The sequence below is a fragment of the Fukomys damarensis genome, unplaced genomic scaffold (genome assembly GCF_012274545.1).
Source record: "Fukomys damarensis isolate Sample0158 unplaced genomic scaffold, DMR_v1.0_HiC HiC_scaffold_30, whole genome shotgun sequence".
NCBI classification, from domain to species: domain Eukaryota; kingdom Metazoa; phylum Chordata; class Mammalia; order Rodentia; family Bathyergidae; genus Fukomys; species Fukomys damarensis.
This window is the reverse complement of record NW_022900942.1, coordinates 11,330,539-11,345,401: the sequence shown is the minus strand read 5'-3', so window position 1 is coordinate 11,345,401 and position 14,863 is coordinate 11,330,539. Positions and strand designations below refer to the sequence as shown.

The window sequence follows — 14,863 nt, the reverse complement described above, 5'->3', positions numbered from 1 at the left end:
ACTTACTGATATTTAATGGCATGATAGGCTCTTGCAGTGGGCATCTCATGACGAATGTCCTCTGACTGTGGGTATAATGGCCTGTTCTGGCTAGGACAGTGTAGGATGGGCATTTCTCCTTCCTTGTTTCTTTGACAGTAGAGATGCTTCCTGAAGACTTTCAGAATTGGTTTACAACAAATCTTGTGACATCATCAGGCCAAGAGCATTATGCCAGGACCCAAGAGCAGTCCTACATTTCACAGACCTTTGATTTCTCTAGGAAATGGAATACACACTCAAATAGACTGGCCATACATGAGCTAGCTATGAATTTGTGGGGGCTACCTTGGACCCTCCAGGTACCCAGAGCCTGTGAGTGAGCATGCAGGGATGAAACCTACTTTCCTTCTCTCTACACTTGAACTCCTGCAAGCATACACATGCGCACCTGCCCTCACCCTAGTACTTGGCTGAAACACTACTAGCTACTCAAGAGGGATCACATCCAATGCTCACATGTCTTTTCATCCCTGTGGCCTTTCGAGTGCCTGGCACAGAGCTGGTACTAAATGCAGATTGCTGAATCGATTGCAGTGTGCAGGAATCTGGTCATTGTGTGCTACAAGCATGTACTAACAAACAACAACACCAACAACAACTGAAAATAAAATAGCTATGGAGCTGTGAAAAGACATGGAAGAAACTTATGGAGTGAAAGAAGCCAATCTGAAGCTGGATGTGGTGACACAGGCCTGTAACCCCACTATCTAGGAGGCTTAGGCAGGAAGATCATTGTGAGTTTGAAGTCAGCCTAGGATACAGTGAGTTCAAGACTAGCCTGAAAACAGTGAGACCTTGTCTAAAAAAAATAAAAGTCCAATTTATTTTTTAAAAAAAGGCCAATCTGAAAGTCAAGTTCTAAAGACCTGTATTTTTCTTTTAATCAAAAGAGAAAAAGGATTAAGGCTATTAATTTTAGAAAAAATTAACTCAGAGAGAGACTATAAAGGAATTTGCGTGCATTGTGTGCCAGGCAGTGAAACCTAATATCTCAGATGCACGTTACAGTGTTGCTCCCTGAGGGAATCACATATGCCCAGCTATGGGAATGGACGGGACTGTGTTAGAGTCCTGAGCTGCCCATCTCCAGCGTCTATGCTCTTTCCACATCACAAAAAGCTACAAAAATCTACATCCGGAATATGGTATCTTCAGCATTAAAAAGAAATTAACAGAAAGAGCAAAATAAAAGATAGATAATAGGAAAAGAGGAGATTGATCTTTTGTAATGGGAAGAGGACCAGGTGATAGATGGAGGGGAGAAGAGGTTGAAAAAAACAATTTAGATACGTTATGTACATCTACCAACTCCCCACAAGAAATGTGATCATTGCGTACTGCGAGCAGGTGCTTACAGAAACTGAAGAGGAAAGAAAAGAGTTACCAAGCCATGAAAAGACTTGAAAGGAACTTAAATGTGCCTTGTAAAGTGAAAGAAGCCAGTCTGAGTAAACCCAGCATTGAAAGGCTGAAGCAGGAGGATTGCTGCAAGTTCAAGGCTAGCCTAGGATACATAGTGAGTTCAAGACCAGCCTGAACTACATAGTGAGACCCTGTCTCAAAAAAACAAAAATCAAAACCAATAAATAAATAAAGCAACAACAAAAAAGAAACCAATCTGGAAGTCTACATTCTATGATTCCAACCACATGACATCCTGGAGAAAGCAAAGCTATGGGGACAGTAGCAAGATCAGGCTGCCAGGAGATGGGAAGAGTGAGGGATGAACAGGGAGAGCAGTTTTTGTGGCAGTGAAAACACCCAGTGTGACTCTAGTGTGATGGATATGACAGCGCCATCATTTATTTGTCCAAACTCTTGTAATAAAAAAACACCCGGAGGGAGCTCAAATATAATCCAGGGACTTTGGGCTCTATAGGCGTGGCTGTGTAAGCTCATCAAATGTAACAAGTGTGCCCTCTTGTGGAGGGATATTGTTGATGAGGGAGTCTGTGTGTGTGTGTGTGTGTGTGTGTGTGTGTGTGTGTGTGTGTGTTGTTACAGGGAGGAAATGGGAAATCTCTGCACTTTTCATTCCATTTTTATTGTGAACCTAAAATTATTTATTAAAATAAAATTTATTGCTGAGCTTGGTAGTGTACACCTATAACCCCAGCATCTGGGAAGATGAGGCAGGAGGATCACAGGTTTGAGACCAGCCTGGGCAATTTAGTTACTTGTGATGGTACATGCCTGTAATCCCCAACAATTGGGAGGCTGAGGAAGGAGGATCACCATGAGTTCAAGGTCAGCCTGGGCTACATAGTGAGTTTACAAAGTGATTTCCTGTCTCAAAAAAAAAAAAAAAAAAAAAAAAAATATTTTAAAAAGCCATGGGAGGCTGAGGAAGGAGGATCACCATGAGTTCAAGGTCAGCCTGGGCTACATAGTGAGTTTACAAAGTGATTTCCTGTCTCAAAAAAAAAAAAAAAAAAGAATAAAATATTTTAAAAGGCCAGGAATGTACTTCAGTGCAAAGGCCCAGGTTCAGTTCTCAGAACTGCAAAGCTCGGTAAGAAACAAGAGCTGATTTGGGAAGAAGACACTGACTGCTAAGCTGGGAAACCTCTTCCCTCCTGGACCAGTTTTTCTGCTCTGCCTGGTTCTCTGCATCAGTTTTCAGGCTGGGCAAACTCGAGCTGAATGAGTCTTCTGAATGTGCCTTGACAGAATTATGGCTCTGGGTTCCGACGCTTCACCCCTGACAAGTGTAAGGGATGTTTTCAGTTGGCCATCATTTGTAGAACAGGAAGGTATGGCATGACAGGGTCCACTGCCCATAGCCCACCTGGATGCTGGGTCCACTGCAGCACCTTCATCCTCCTCCTGCAAGGTGTCTTGAGTTGTCCCTGAAGCATCACCTGCCTCAGTCTGCCTTGCTATCCCTCCCACTTGCCTCCACCGTGGAAAGGGGGACACTTAAAAAAATCGTAGATTAAAAAAAAATCCACTTTATATTAGAAATACATTTTATAATATAAAATAAATTTTAAAATGACAAAGCATAGGATTTTAGAGGCAAAAAAAACACACACACACACACTTTATTCTAAAATCTCCCCTTTTCCTGCAACAGAGAAAGTAAGTTTGGCTCTTAAAGTGGACTCTAGCATGTCACCAGGGAAGAGCTGTTGGCTTTCCCAGACAGGAGTCTCAGCCCCTTCTCTTCGCCTTCTGTCCTTCTCTTCCCCTTCCCCAACTTGCCCCTAGGCAAAGTTGCTGGCAGCTATCCCTCCAGAGGTGCACTTTGTTCCTGGGCCTTTGGAAGGCATAGCTCCCTCTCCACAGGGTTCAATCACCTGAGGTGTACACTGACTGCCTTCGCCACAGGATCATGCTGGGATTAAGGAGGAGGGCTTTCTCACAGGTACTGCAGGACATCCAGGGAGTCTTGCTACAGGTGTGACCAGGGGAGACTAAGAGCTGTGTCTGGAGGCCATCATGGGGTGAGGTGACTGAGAAGGGGGCTGAGCAAGAGTAGGAAGAGGAGACTGGGCTGATCAGGGGCTGGTCCCTCATTTAGAGGCAAGGGAAGAAGGAACCCATCAGAGATTGAAGAGTGCCAGAGAGGTGCAGGGAGCCAGGAATACAGAATCAAGTCCAGGAACGCAAGTGTCCCTCGGTGTTAGCACAGAGACAGCCATTTTTGGTGTGTTGAACCTCAGAGTTCTCTCTCAAATACTATCTCTCACACTGGGATGTAAGCACTGACTACCCTTCACAAGAAGTGGACAAGACCGTGTTGTAGGCATACCTTGAGATCCATGATTTAAAGACAAGCTTATGAACCTGGGTTCTGTCTAATTAAAACCTTTCAGCTTTGAAATAAGAAATAAAAATGATTGGGGGGGAAATGCACTTCTAGTTCTATCATCTCTTCTTATTTTAGTCCAGTTAACTTCAAGCAGCTGTGTTGGGTAAGCCTTTCTTGAAGTATTTGAAAGGATGAACGTCTGACAATGGCACTTACTTCAAATTTCCCACAACATTAACAGGCTTCCTCTTTCCTGGCACTGCTGCTGCTGCTTGCGGGGGGAATGTTCTCATCTGCTCCACCCTCCTGGCCATTGGACAAGGTTTTCCAGTATATTGATCTCCACCAGGATGAATTTGTACAGGTAGGACAAACTGTGTATGCACACTTGGGTTATGACCTAGGGTCTGGTGAAATCATTTATTTGCTAGGAGATGTGGGTCTATGTGCCTGACATGATTCCATTTAAAATACCTGTGATTCCTCATTGAATGAAAAAAATTTCTCTTCATTAGCTCTGTGAAATAGATTCCTCCTACGCACTCCTCCTAGAAAGGGCACTGTTTATCCATTCCCAGTACATTTGATCTAGGACTGTCCACTTAGAGATGACTAGCACCTGTGGAACTCACATTTATTCTGGCCCATCAGGTGGCTCCTGCTGAGTTCTGGACAGAGCTGGGGAGCTGAAGAGCTGAAAAGTTAATGCCAACATTGTGTGTTTACAGCACACATCCAATGGACACTTGGTCTCCTCCTTTATGATCCTCTGCCTCCTTTCCAACTCACTATATGGCTATTGGCCCATAGTGTGGGTATTCAGGGAGAGGGAAGAAGGGAGCCAATGAGGAAGGGAAAGGAAAGGAGGCCTGGGAGCAGAAAGGGACAGGGATGTGCAAGTGGGAAGGCACAGGTGCCTGTGGTACTTTACCACTTCCATTCAGCTCCCTTGTCCCCTCTGAGGGCACCTTGATCCATGACCACAGCTCACTGAATTTTGTACTGCAAGTCCTCGCTCACACTGTCTAGTACATGGTAAGTATTAACACATGTTCATTGGGTTCAGTCAACCAATTTTAGGAATACGATCATGCAAACAATTAGATGTGAAATTTTCACGCTTCACCCTCAAGGCCCAAAGCTGAATGTCCAGGCCACTGTTCCTAAGCTTGATCTCTATGTAATTCTTCTTACTGCTGGAATATTAACCTGACATAGAAGCCTCTTGAGTTCTCACAACTTGAGTGTGCTTCTGTAAGTGGTTGCAATTAACAAGGGGTTGAAAAATGATCCCTTGTGGAGATCAAGTGCTGATTTTGGCTTTTAGCCAAAATACCTCCTCTTCCCAAACTCCTTAAACACACTCAGGCCACTCAGTTTTGGGAGCACTGTGCAGCATTGTTTTATAAATTCTAGTTGGAAAATATAAGACACAATTTTCCTTAAATAAATTCGCCTATAATAAAAGTACTAAAATCAAGAGAAAAAGATAAAACTAAAATAAACTAGGGCTGGGTGTGATGGTACAGTCTTATAAACTCAGCTACTAGGGAAGCTGAGGATCAGGGGTTTGAGACCAGCCTAGGAAACTCAGTGATACCTCTCAAAAAAAAAATTAGGAAGTTAAGATCGGCTATCCAAAATATGTATAATTTTTCTCAGTTCCCAGTATAAGACATTGAGTTTCCAATACTGAAATATGAATGATTATTTGTAATTATTGCTGAGAATTCCCACTCCATTGGCAATATACAGCACTTACTAATTAGTATATTAATACATTCTCTAACAATGAAATCATGCCATTATTGTGTAAGGTCTATTTGTTCATGGTATAATCTTTTATTAGTAGCAATGTTTGAAAAGATTACACTTAAAGTTTAAAAATTTTTTTGATAAGTGGAAGTTTTTAAAGTATTTATAGCAATCTTTGTAAGACTTGATAAATCATTTAGAAGTGTCATTCTTCAGTATTTTGTGTGGCCTGAGTAGTGTTAATGTGAGATTTGAGAATAGTAGAAAGTGAGATGAACCGTATCGTGTGGTGGTTTGCAAAGGAGCTATTTTATGAATATTTCTGGGCTTCTTCAGTCAATTATTTGTACTCTCTTATTGGTGGTGCCAGGCACCACGTGAAGCCCTAACGTACACTCGCAGTTCATGGCCATCATCCCCCGCGAGTTAGGGAACATCACTCTCCTATAAATGAGGCCGGGAGGTCAAGGACTATACTCAAACTGTAACTGGCTGAGTAGGCTTAGGAGCTAAGACTGAGTTTAAGGCCAGACCTCATTGCCTACTGGGCTTGAAGGTACAGGAAGGGGCTATCACATTCTCCAGGCTGTGCTGCCTCGTTTTCTTTACTAACCAGATACCTTTGGACTCTGGGTTCTTCATTAAACACCCAACTCATCTGTCAGTTCCTCCTGAATGTCGCTGTGTTTACTAGCAGTCTGCAGGGCTCCACCAACCGAAGATTATTTGGGTACTTCTGTTCTCTGCTCTCACACTGCCCCCACTCAGATGGATGTGAGCCACTTCCCCAACCATACTAACGCCCTCTTGCCTTATCTTGCAGGCACTCAAGGAGTGGGTGGCCGTCGAGAGTGACTCAGTTCAACCCATGCCTCGTTTTAGACAAGAACTCTTCCGGATGATGGCTATGGCTGCAGACAAGCTCCAGAGCCTGGGAGCTGAAGTGGATTCTGTGGACTTGGGTTCTCAGCAGGTGCTGGCAGATCTCCCTCCAGCTAGGAAGTTGCTCCGTCTGTGGCCATGAGCCATGCCTTCCTTTGATGGTGGCAAGAGTGAGGCTTACCTTGATCCTTGCCCAAAGCTCCACCCTCAGTGTCCTAGGAGCCAATAAGGCTGAAACATTCCACCTAGTCCCAGATGAGACTACATCTAGTCATAGGAGGGCTGAAGGAGGTATCATATAGGAATGGAGGAGGGGAGTGAAGATCGGCTTGTTATGGAAAGATCTTCCTTCCTTATTCTCTGTTCACTTCCTGCACACGATTCACATTCTCCCCAATTATCCTTTCCTTTAAATTCATGTGCATCTTTCTTGAAGGCCAAAGTATATAGCTGCATTCTTTCATCAGAATCATTGGTCAGAACTGCCACTCCATCAGGAATGGTAACCTTAAATCTATTGGTTTTTTGTTTGTTTGTTTTTGTACCAGGAATTGAACTAAGGACCTTGCACTTGAGAGGCAGGCACGGCGTCACTGAGCAAAATCCACTGCAGTAATCCTCAAACTAGATGCCCAGTGACACCTTCTTTAGTACTGAGAACTTCAGATAATCTAATTTGTCCAGGATTCTGTCTGCCTACTTCTTATTGAAAAGTGCATCTTACTAACTACACTATTTGACAATTACTTTTAGTTGTGTTTTATGTTTGTCTAAATTTTTTTCATGATACCATTTTAGAGATGGAGAGTGATCCTCAGAACAAAGACATAGGCTTTACAGCAGAAGTTCCCAACCCCCAGGCCATGGACCAGTTCCAATCTGTGGCCAGTTAGGACCTGAGCTGCGCAGCAGGTGTGGGACAGTGGGTGAGCCAGTGAAGCTTCATCTGTATTCCACTCTGCATCATTTGCAATACTCCCTGAGCTCCATCTCTCACTGGGTCAGCAAGAGCATTGAATTTTCATAGGAATGCAAATACTAGTGTGAACTGCACATGCCAGGGATCTGGTTTGCATGCTCCTTATTAGAATCTAATGCCGTGGTGATGCTAGTACGGTGGAATGGCTGCAAATAATGCTTAACATAGACAGGTTTGACTGCCCAGAGGCCATAATAAATCAATACCTAGCAGAATCAGATCAAAACCCTATCAGTGAGTGGCAAGTAGCAAGCCACATCTTGTGACAAGTTTAACAGTGGCAAGTGAGTTGATGTGACCATCTAGTTGTAGAAAGACAAACTCAGAACTCCCACTTATTCTGCACTATGGTAAGCTGTATAATTATTTCATTACATATTACACTGCAAAAATAATAGAAGTAAATGTAATACACTCGAGTCATCCCAAAACCATTCCCCAACCCATCTGTGGAAAAACTGTCTTCCACAAAACTATCCCCAGTCCCCAAAATAGTTGGAGACCACTGCTTTACAGGGACTGAGGAACAGAATATACACAATTCTTAATTTCATAATTCTGAATTTTCTGGAAAAACAATGCAAGGTTTGTTTTTTGTGTATTTTTTAATACTATGATTCATTATTCTCCTGCAGATGCCTGATGGCCAGAGTCTTCCCATACCTCCCATCATACTGGCTCATCTGGGGAATGATCCAAAGAAACCCACTGTGTGCTTCTATGGGCACCTGGATGTGCAGCCTGCTCAACAGGGTGACGGGTGGCTCACTAATCCTTACACACTGACGGAGGTGGATGGTCAGTGATATGCTGTTTCCTCTGTGCTCTTCTCATCTGCAGACAGGGCTTTCTCACAAGGTTTAAGATTTAAGGTGTGATCCTACGCAAGCTCCAGGTCTTCAATGGTCAGTAAGGACAACGAGAAGGGCTGTTTTCCTAGTCTACAAATTGGTTATTGAGGTTGAATTACTTTTCCTTATGAAACTACAAAACTTTGTACCCCTATATAGGGGCTCTCAGGCACCGGAGTCCAAATTTTTCTTTTTAAAAATGCCAAATATAATTTGTATTTTATAGGAAAAGGAGAAGAAAAGTTAATATATATATCTCATTTTGCCAATTGTAAAATCTCAAAATGAGAGACTGTCGTACATGTTCTACAACATGGGGGCCGGAGATTTAGCTCAGCGGTTCAGTGGCCTGCCTTGCAAGTGCGAGGACCCAAGTTCAATCCCCGGTACTGAAAAAAAAAAAAATCCTCAGGTTCCCCTCAATGAGCTTGGATAAAATAACTGACTACTGTGGAGGTCGATGGAATGTGTTTATTTCAAATTAGCCCATTTTATCTAGTTGGCTGTGGACCATACTATTTGTATGTAAGAAATCACACTTCGCAATTTTAGATCAAGATTTGTGCCTGGAACATTAAAAGTATTTCTAATAATATTATTGCCTATAAAAGGCATAGTTGTTTTTTTTTAAACAAATTCAACTTGCAGAGGGGTCCATACTTTTTTGAAAATTCCTCTTCTATTTTTAAAGGAAAGCTGTATGGACGAGGAGCAACTGACAACAAAGGCCCTGTCTTAGCTTGGATTAATGCTGTGAGCGCCTTCAGAGCCTTGGAGCAAGTAGGTGACCAACTGTGACTGGAGAGAGGGTGATGATGGTGATGATACCAATAATATAATCTGAGTTTCTTTGTCCCCACTAAATTGTTGCATGTTGTTTATTTCCCTCAATAACTTTTGGATGTGCATAGTGCAGTTATACCCCTTTAACCAATAAGAGTAAGGCTTGGGCTGGGGATTTAGCTCAGTGGTTCCACCACCTGCCTTGCAAGCTCAAGGACCCGAGTTTGATCCCTAGTACCAAAAAAAAAAAAAGTAAGGCTTGGGAAGATTATGGGAATCAGTTAAAGTAATCCAGTTAGCAAGTTAGCAAGACTTTGTCTCAAAATAAAAAAATAAAAATGAAATAATGAACTGTGAATATAGCTCAGCAGAGGCAGTGGGCTCAATCCCTAGTCTTATTGAGAAAAAGCATCCCCGTTAGCCCGTTAGTGGCAGTGACAATACCCTTAATATGGATTTCAGCCTACATTGGCAACCACTAAGCTGTGGCTAAGTTCTTATCTGCTGCAACTTGTTTTTGTTGTTTTGTTTTTTTCAGTTATTTTTATTAATACATGTTTGCAATACATCATGATCACGTTCTTCATGGGAATTTGGTAGATGTGCATATCACAATTATTTTCTCTTTCCTTCTCCTCCTTTCCCTTCCCTCTTCTTCAATCTCTTGGTCCTCTCCCCATTTGTGAAAGACCTGTCTCTCTATTTATTTTCTATTTTCTATTTTGTTCTTTATTATATAAGAGAAACCATGTACTATTTAAGCTCTTGTGTTTGATTTATTTCACTTAACATTATTGTCTCAAGATGTGTCCATTTTCTTATATAACTTAAGTTTATCTTTATGGCAGAGTAGTACTCCATTGTATATAAATACCACATTTTCTTTATCTAATCACCTGTTGATGGTCATACAGTCTTCTGCCAAGATTTAGCTATTATGAGTTGTGTTGCTATAAACACGGGTATGCCTGTATCACTGTAACATGATGTCTTTAATGCTTTTGGGAAAATACCTAGAAGGGGACTAGATGGCTTAAGTGGAATTTCCAGTTTTAGTTTTTTGCGGAATCTCTATGCTGGTTTCCATAGTGGTTGTACTAGTTTATATTGCCACCAACCAGGTAAAAGGGCTCTTCTTCCCTCTTACCAGCATTGTTATTTGATTTCTTTATGATAGCCACTCTTTCTAGAGTAAGATGGAATCTCAGTGTTGTTTTAATTTGCATTTCTCTGATGGCCAGAGAGGTGGAACATTTTTTCATGTATTTATTGACTATGTATACTTCTTCTGGGATGCATCTATTCATTTGTGTTGCTCATTTCTAGGGTCTTTTAATTTGAAGGCTCTCATTTTTTTTTTCCTCTTTTAGTTATTTATGTATTCTAGATGTTGGTCCTTTGGGAGGTAGCCAGCAAATTTTTTCTCATTCTGTAGATTGACTCTTTATTCTGTTGGTGTTCACTTTGCTGTATAAAAGCTTTTTAGTTTGATACAATCACATTTGTTGATTGTTGTTATTTCTTCTACAATTGGTATCCTGTTGAGAAAGTCCTTGCCTATGCCTATGTCTTCAGGAGTTGTACTTATTTTATCTTCCAGCAGATTGTTTCTGTTGCCACATTTAGATCGATTTTAGTTTAGTACAGACACTCCTCATTCAGTGACTGAGTTCTATTCCTTCAACTAGGTTGTTAATTAATTGGTCACTAAATGAAGAATTGTATATAGTATGTATATTACAATATTCATGACAAAGAAATGGTCAAAGGAAACTCCAACTTGACAATTTTGCATTTATTAGTATAACTCTCACATACAGTAATATAATATATAACAGAACATAAAAATGGTAGTACTTTACTGTACCAAGCAATCAACAAATATTACAGTACTATATAAATAAAGTGTATGGTATAAAAAAAAGTTACACTCTATAAATGAGATGTACAAAAGTGTACCAAAAAAGATGGGTGATAAGTCCAAATGACACATCATAAGTCCCAACAACATCTCAATCATAAGTGTGAAGAGTCATTAAACAGGTAAGTCATTAAATGAGGAGTATCTGTACATAATGAGAGATATAAATCTAAATTCAGTGTTCTGCATGTGAATAGCCAGTTTTCGCAGCACCATTTGCTAAAGAGGCGATCTTTTTTCTGGTATATGTTTTTAGCCCTCTGTCAAAGATCAGATGGTTGGATGTGCCTGAGGTTATTTTTGCATCCTCTATCCTGTTCTGTTAATACACATGTCTGTTTTTGTTCTAGTACCATACTGTTTTATTTCATAGTTTTGTAATATAACTTGAAATCTGGGATTGTGATTCCTCTTGCTTTGATTTTGTTATCCAGGATTGCCTTTGCTTTTCTCTGTCTCTTCTGGTTTCATTTGAATTTTAGGATTGTCTTCTCTAGTTCTGTGAGGAATGCTGTTGGTATTATGATTGGATTACATTACATTTGTACATTAGTTTTGGGAGTATGGAGATTTTGACAATATTGACTCTGCCTATCCAGGACCAGGGAATATCTTTCAATTTACTGATGCTCTCTTCATTCTCCCTTTTTAGAGTACTACAGTTTTCATTGAAGAGGTCTTCACTTCCTTGGTTAGCTTAAATCCTATGTATTTAAATTTTCTTGATGCTATTATGTATGGAATTATTTTCATAATTTATTTCTCATTGAGCTCATTATGTATGAACAGGAATGCTACTGATTTTTTTGTGTTGATTTTGTATCTTGCTACCTTACTGAATTTGGCTATTAATTCTAGGAGTCTTTTGATTGAATTTTTTGGGTCTTCTGTGTAGAGTATCTGCAAAGGGGATTGAGCTCAGGAATTTATGCTTGCGAAGCAGGCACTGGAAACTTCTTTCTTTCTTATTCATATCCTTTTCATTTCTCTCTCTTGCCTGATTGCTTTGGCTAAGGTATTGCATTACAATATCGAACCGGAGTGCTGATAGTGGACATTCTTATCGTGTTCCTGATTTTGGAAGAAAAACTTTCAAGTTTTTCTCTATTTAATATGATATTAGAAGTAGGTTTGTCATAATGGCTTTTATCAGATTGAGATAAAGTACTTATATATCTATTTTCTTCAGGGTTTTTATCATGGATTTTGTCATGGATTTTTCTGCATCTATTGATATGATCATTTGGTTTTGGTCCTTGAAATTGTTTATATGATGTACTACATTCATTTTTTTGCATATGTCAAACCATCCTTGAATCCCTGAGATAAGCTTAATTGGTCACGATGTATGACCTTTTTGATGATTTGTTGTTTTCTGCTTGCAAGTATCTTGTTGAAGAGTTTTGTGTCTTAGTTCATTAAAGAGATTGGCCTGTAGATTGGTTGGATCTCTGTCTGGTTTTGGAATCATGATTATGCTAGCTTCTAGGAATGACTTGGGAGTACTCCTTCTTTTTCAGTTTCATTAAAGAATTTGAGGAGTATTGCCATTAGATTTTTCCTGATGTTTTTATAGAACTCAGGAGTGAATCCTTAAGGCATGGGTTTTTATATTTTTTACTTGGTAGGTTTTTTGTTTTATTACTTCTATAATTTCCTTTCCTGATATTGGATATTTCAACATTTTTATATATTCTTGGTTCAATTTTGGTAATTCATAGGTATTCAGGAAGCTATCACTTTCTTCTACACCATCCAATTTATTGGAGTGCAGGTTTTTTAAATAGCTGCTAATATTCATCTAGATATTGGCAGTTTTCATGGTGATTTCACCTTTTTATTTCTAATTGTATTGATTTGTGTCTTTTTCTTTTTTTAGTAAGATTGGCTAAGAGTTTGTCTACTTTGTTCTTTCAAAAAACTAACTCTTCAATTCACTGAGTCTTTGTATTTTTTAATCCAATTTGATTATTTTCTCTGAGCTTTTTAATTGCTTTCATCATACTAAATTTGGATTTGGATTTCTCTTGTTTTTAATGGAACTTGAGTGCATCACTAGGGTATATATTTGGGTTTGCTCTGTTTTTCTGATGTAGGCATTTACAACTATAAACTTCCCCCTTAGCACTCCTTTTATTGTGTCCTGTAATTTCTGGCATGTTGTACTGACATTATCATTTGATTCTAGGAACTGTCTAATATCTACCTTGATTTCTTCTGTGATTCACTGATTATTCAAGAGTGTATTGTTTAATTTCCATGTGTTTGCATAATTATCGTGGTTTCTTTTGCCATTGTTTCTAGTTTCATTTTGCTATGATCTGATAATATGTATGGGAAAATTTTAATTCTTTTGCATTTCCTAAAGCAAGCTTTATGTGTTACTCTGTGGAACTTTGGACAAAGTTCCATGTGCTGCTGAGAGGAATGTGTATTTTGTCATTGTTGGTGGAATACTCTGTAGATATCTCTGAAGTCCATTTGTCCAAAGGTTTTGTTTAACTCATATTTCTTCATAGATTTTTTTTTTGTCTAGTTGATCTATTTGTGACAGTGGGGTATGGAGATTTCCCACTATAATTGTGTTAATGTTTATTTGATCTTTAATGTCCAGTGGTGTTTGTTTTATGAAGTTGTGTGTGTTCATGATTGATGCATGCATGATTACAATTGCTATCTCTTCCTACTGAATTATTTTGGCTGGAAATAGGATAGCTACTCCTGTTTCTTTTCAGGTTTCTGTTGCAGGGAATATTTTACATCTTTTGGGGGTTTTAGTCTATGAAGTTTTTTGGATTAAATGTGTTTCTTGTATACAGCCTACTATTTAAATTTCTTTCTTGGTTCACTCTTTCAATTTGTATTATTTGGTTAGGTAAATAGACCATTCACATTGAGAGTTATTACTGAAAAGTATTACTGTCTTTGCATTATTTTCCTCTTGCTGATTACCTTTTGTTCTTTTCTACTTAGCTTCTCCTCCTGCTTGGTAATTAATTCTATTAGATATTTGTTAACTTCTCTGTCTCTTTCTAGGATATCCTTCAGAATGTTTTTGGAGTGCTGGTTTGGTGGTCATGAATTTCTTAAGGTGCTCTTTGTCATGAAAAGACCTTATTTCTCCGTCAATTTTGAAAGAGTTGTGCAGGACATATCTGTCTGAGTTGGAATTTGTTTTCTCTTAGGGCTGGAAATATTTCACTCCAAGATCTCCTGGCCTTTAAGCTGTGTCTTGAGAAGTCTGCTATAATTCTAATGGGTTTAACTCTATAAATGATTTGTTGCCTTTCTCTAATCACTTTTTTTTCTTTTTATTGAGTTTATTGGTACAATCTAGGTATACAATACCATTGCATTCATCATTGGGATTCTGTACCTTTACATAATAGGTCTTGATTCTCATTTTTTCCCCTTACCCCTGCCCTCCCTTCACTCCCTCCTCCCATCCCCATTTAGAAACACTTTATTTCCATTTTTTCAGTTTCTCATATTTTTTTTCCTCTCCCTTATTACCTTTCCCCCACCCTTCCCAAATTCCCTACACCTTTAGCCGTTTACTTCCTATTTCACATTATTAATTATCTCATTAAGATCCTGTTTACTATTATAGTTTTTCACACCAAAGAAACTATTCGGTATTTCAGTTAAAGAAATCTCTGTATGAACATTAAAAAAAGAGAAAAAAAAATAAAACTAAAAAGAAAAGTAAAAGAGAAAAGCCAATGATATAGGATTTAATTAATCCTTAATTCTGGAGATGAAAATGGTCCCTGAACATATTTAAATTGCTATTCACTCTTATAGTCTTATCTTATTCTTTTCTTCATTATTTAGAGAATACTTTATTAGTTTCTGTAATCAAACCCACGTAGATATGACCTTACATATTTAGTATG

The 14,863-nt window shown here is 39.2% G+C and overlaps 1 protein-coding gene across 2 annotated transcripts in view; it reads left to right on the top strand.

Moving 5' to 3' along the window:
- The window catches only part of Cndp1 (carnosine dipeptidase 1), a 53,943-nt gene that overhangs the window by 17,170 nt on the left and 21,910 nt on the right, over positions 1-14,863 (top strand). Inside the window, exons 1-5 of one of the 2 annotated variants that reach the window (XM_010610511.3) lie at positions 3,314-3,409; positions 4,038-4,160; positions 6,375-6,524; positions 8,048-8,210; positions 8,955-9,043. In XM_010610511.3, coding sequence (XP_010608813.1) covers positions 3,377-3,409; positions 4,038-4,160; positions 6,375-6,524; positions 8,048-8,210; positions 8,955-9,043 — 558 coding nt within the window. In that variant the 5' untranslated portion in view covers positions 3,314-3,376. Of the gene's footprint in view, positions 1-3,313; positions 3,410-4,037; positions 4,161-6,374; positions 6,525-8,047; positions 8,211-8,954; positions 9,044-14,863 lie in introns of those variants that run through there. The other variant, XM_010610568.3, reaches the window with a different exon arrangement.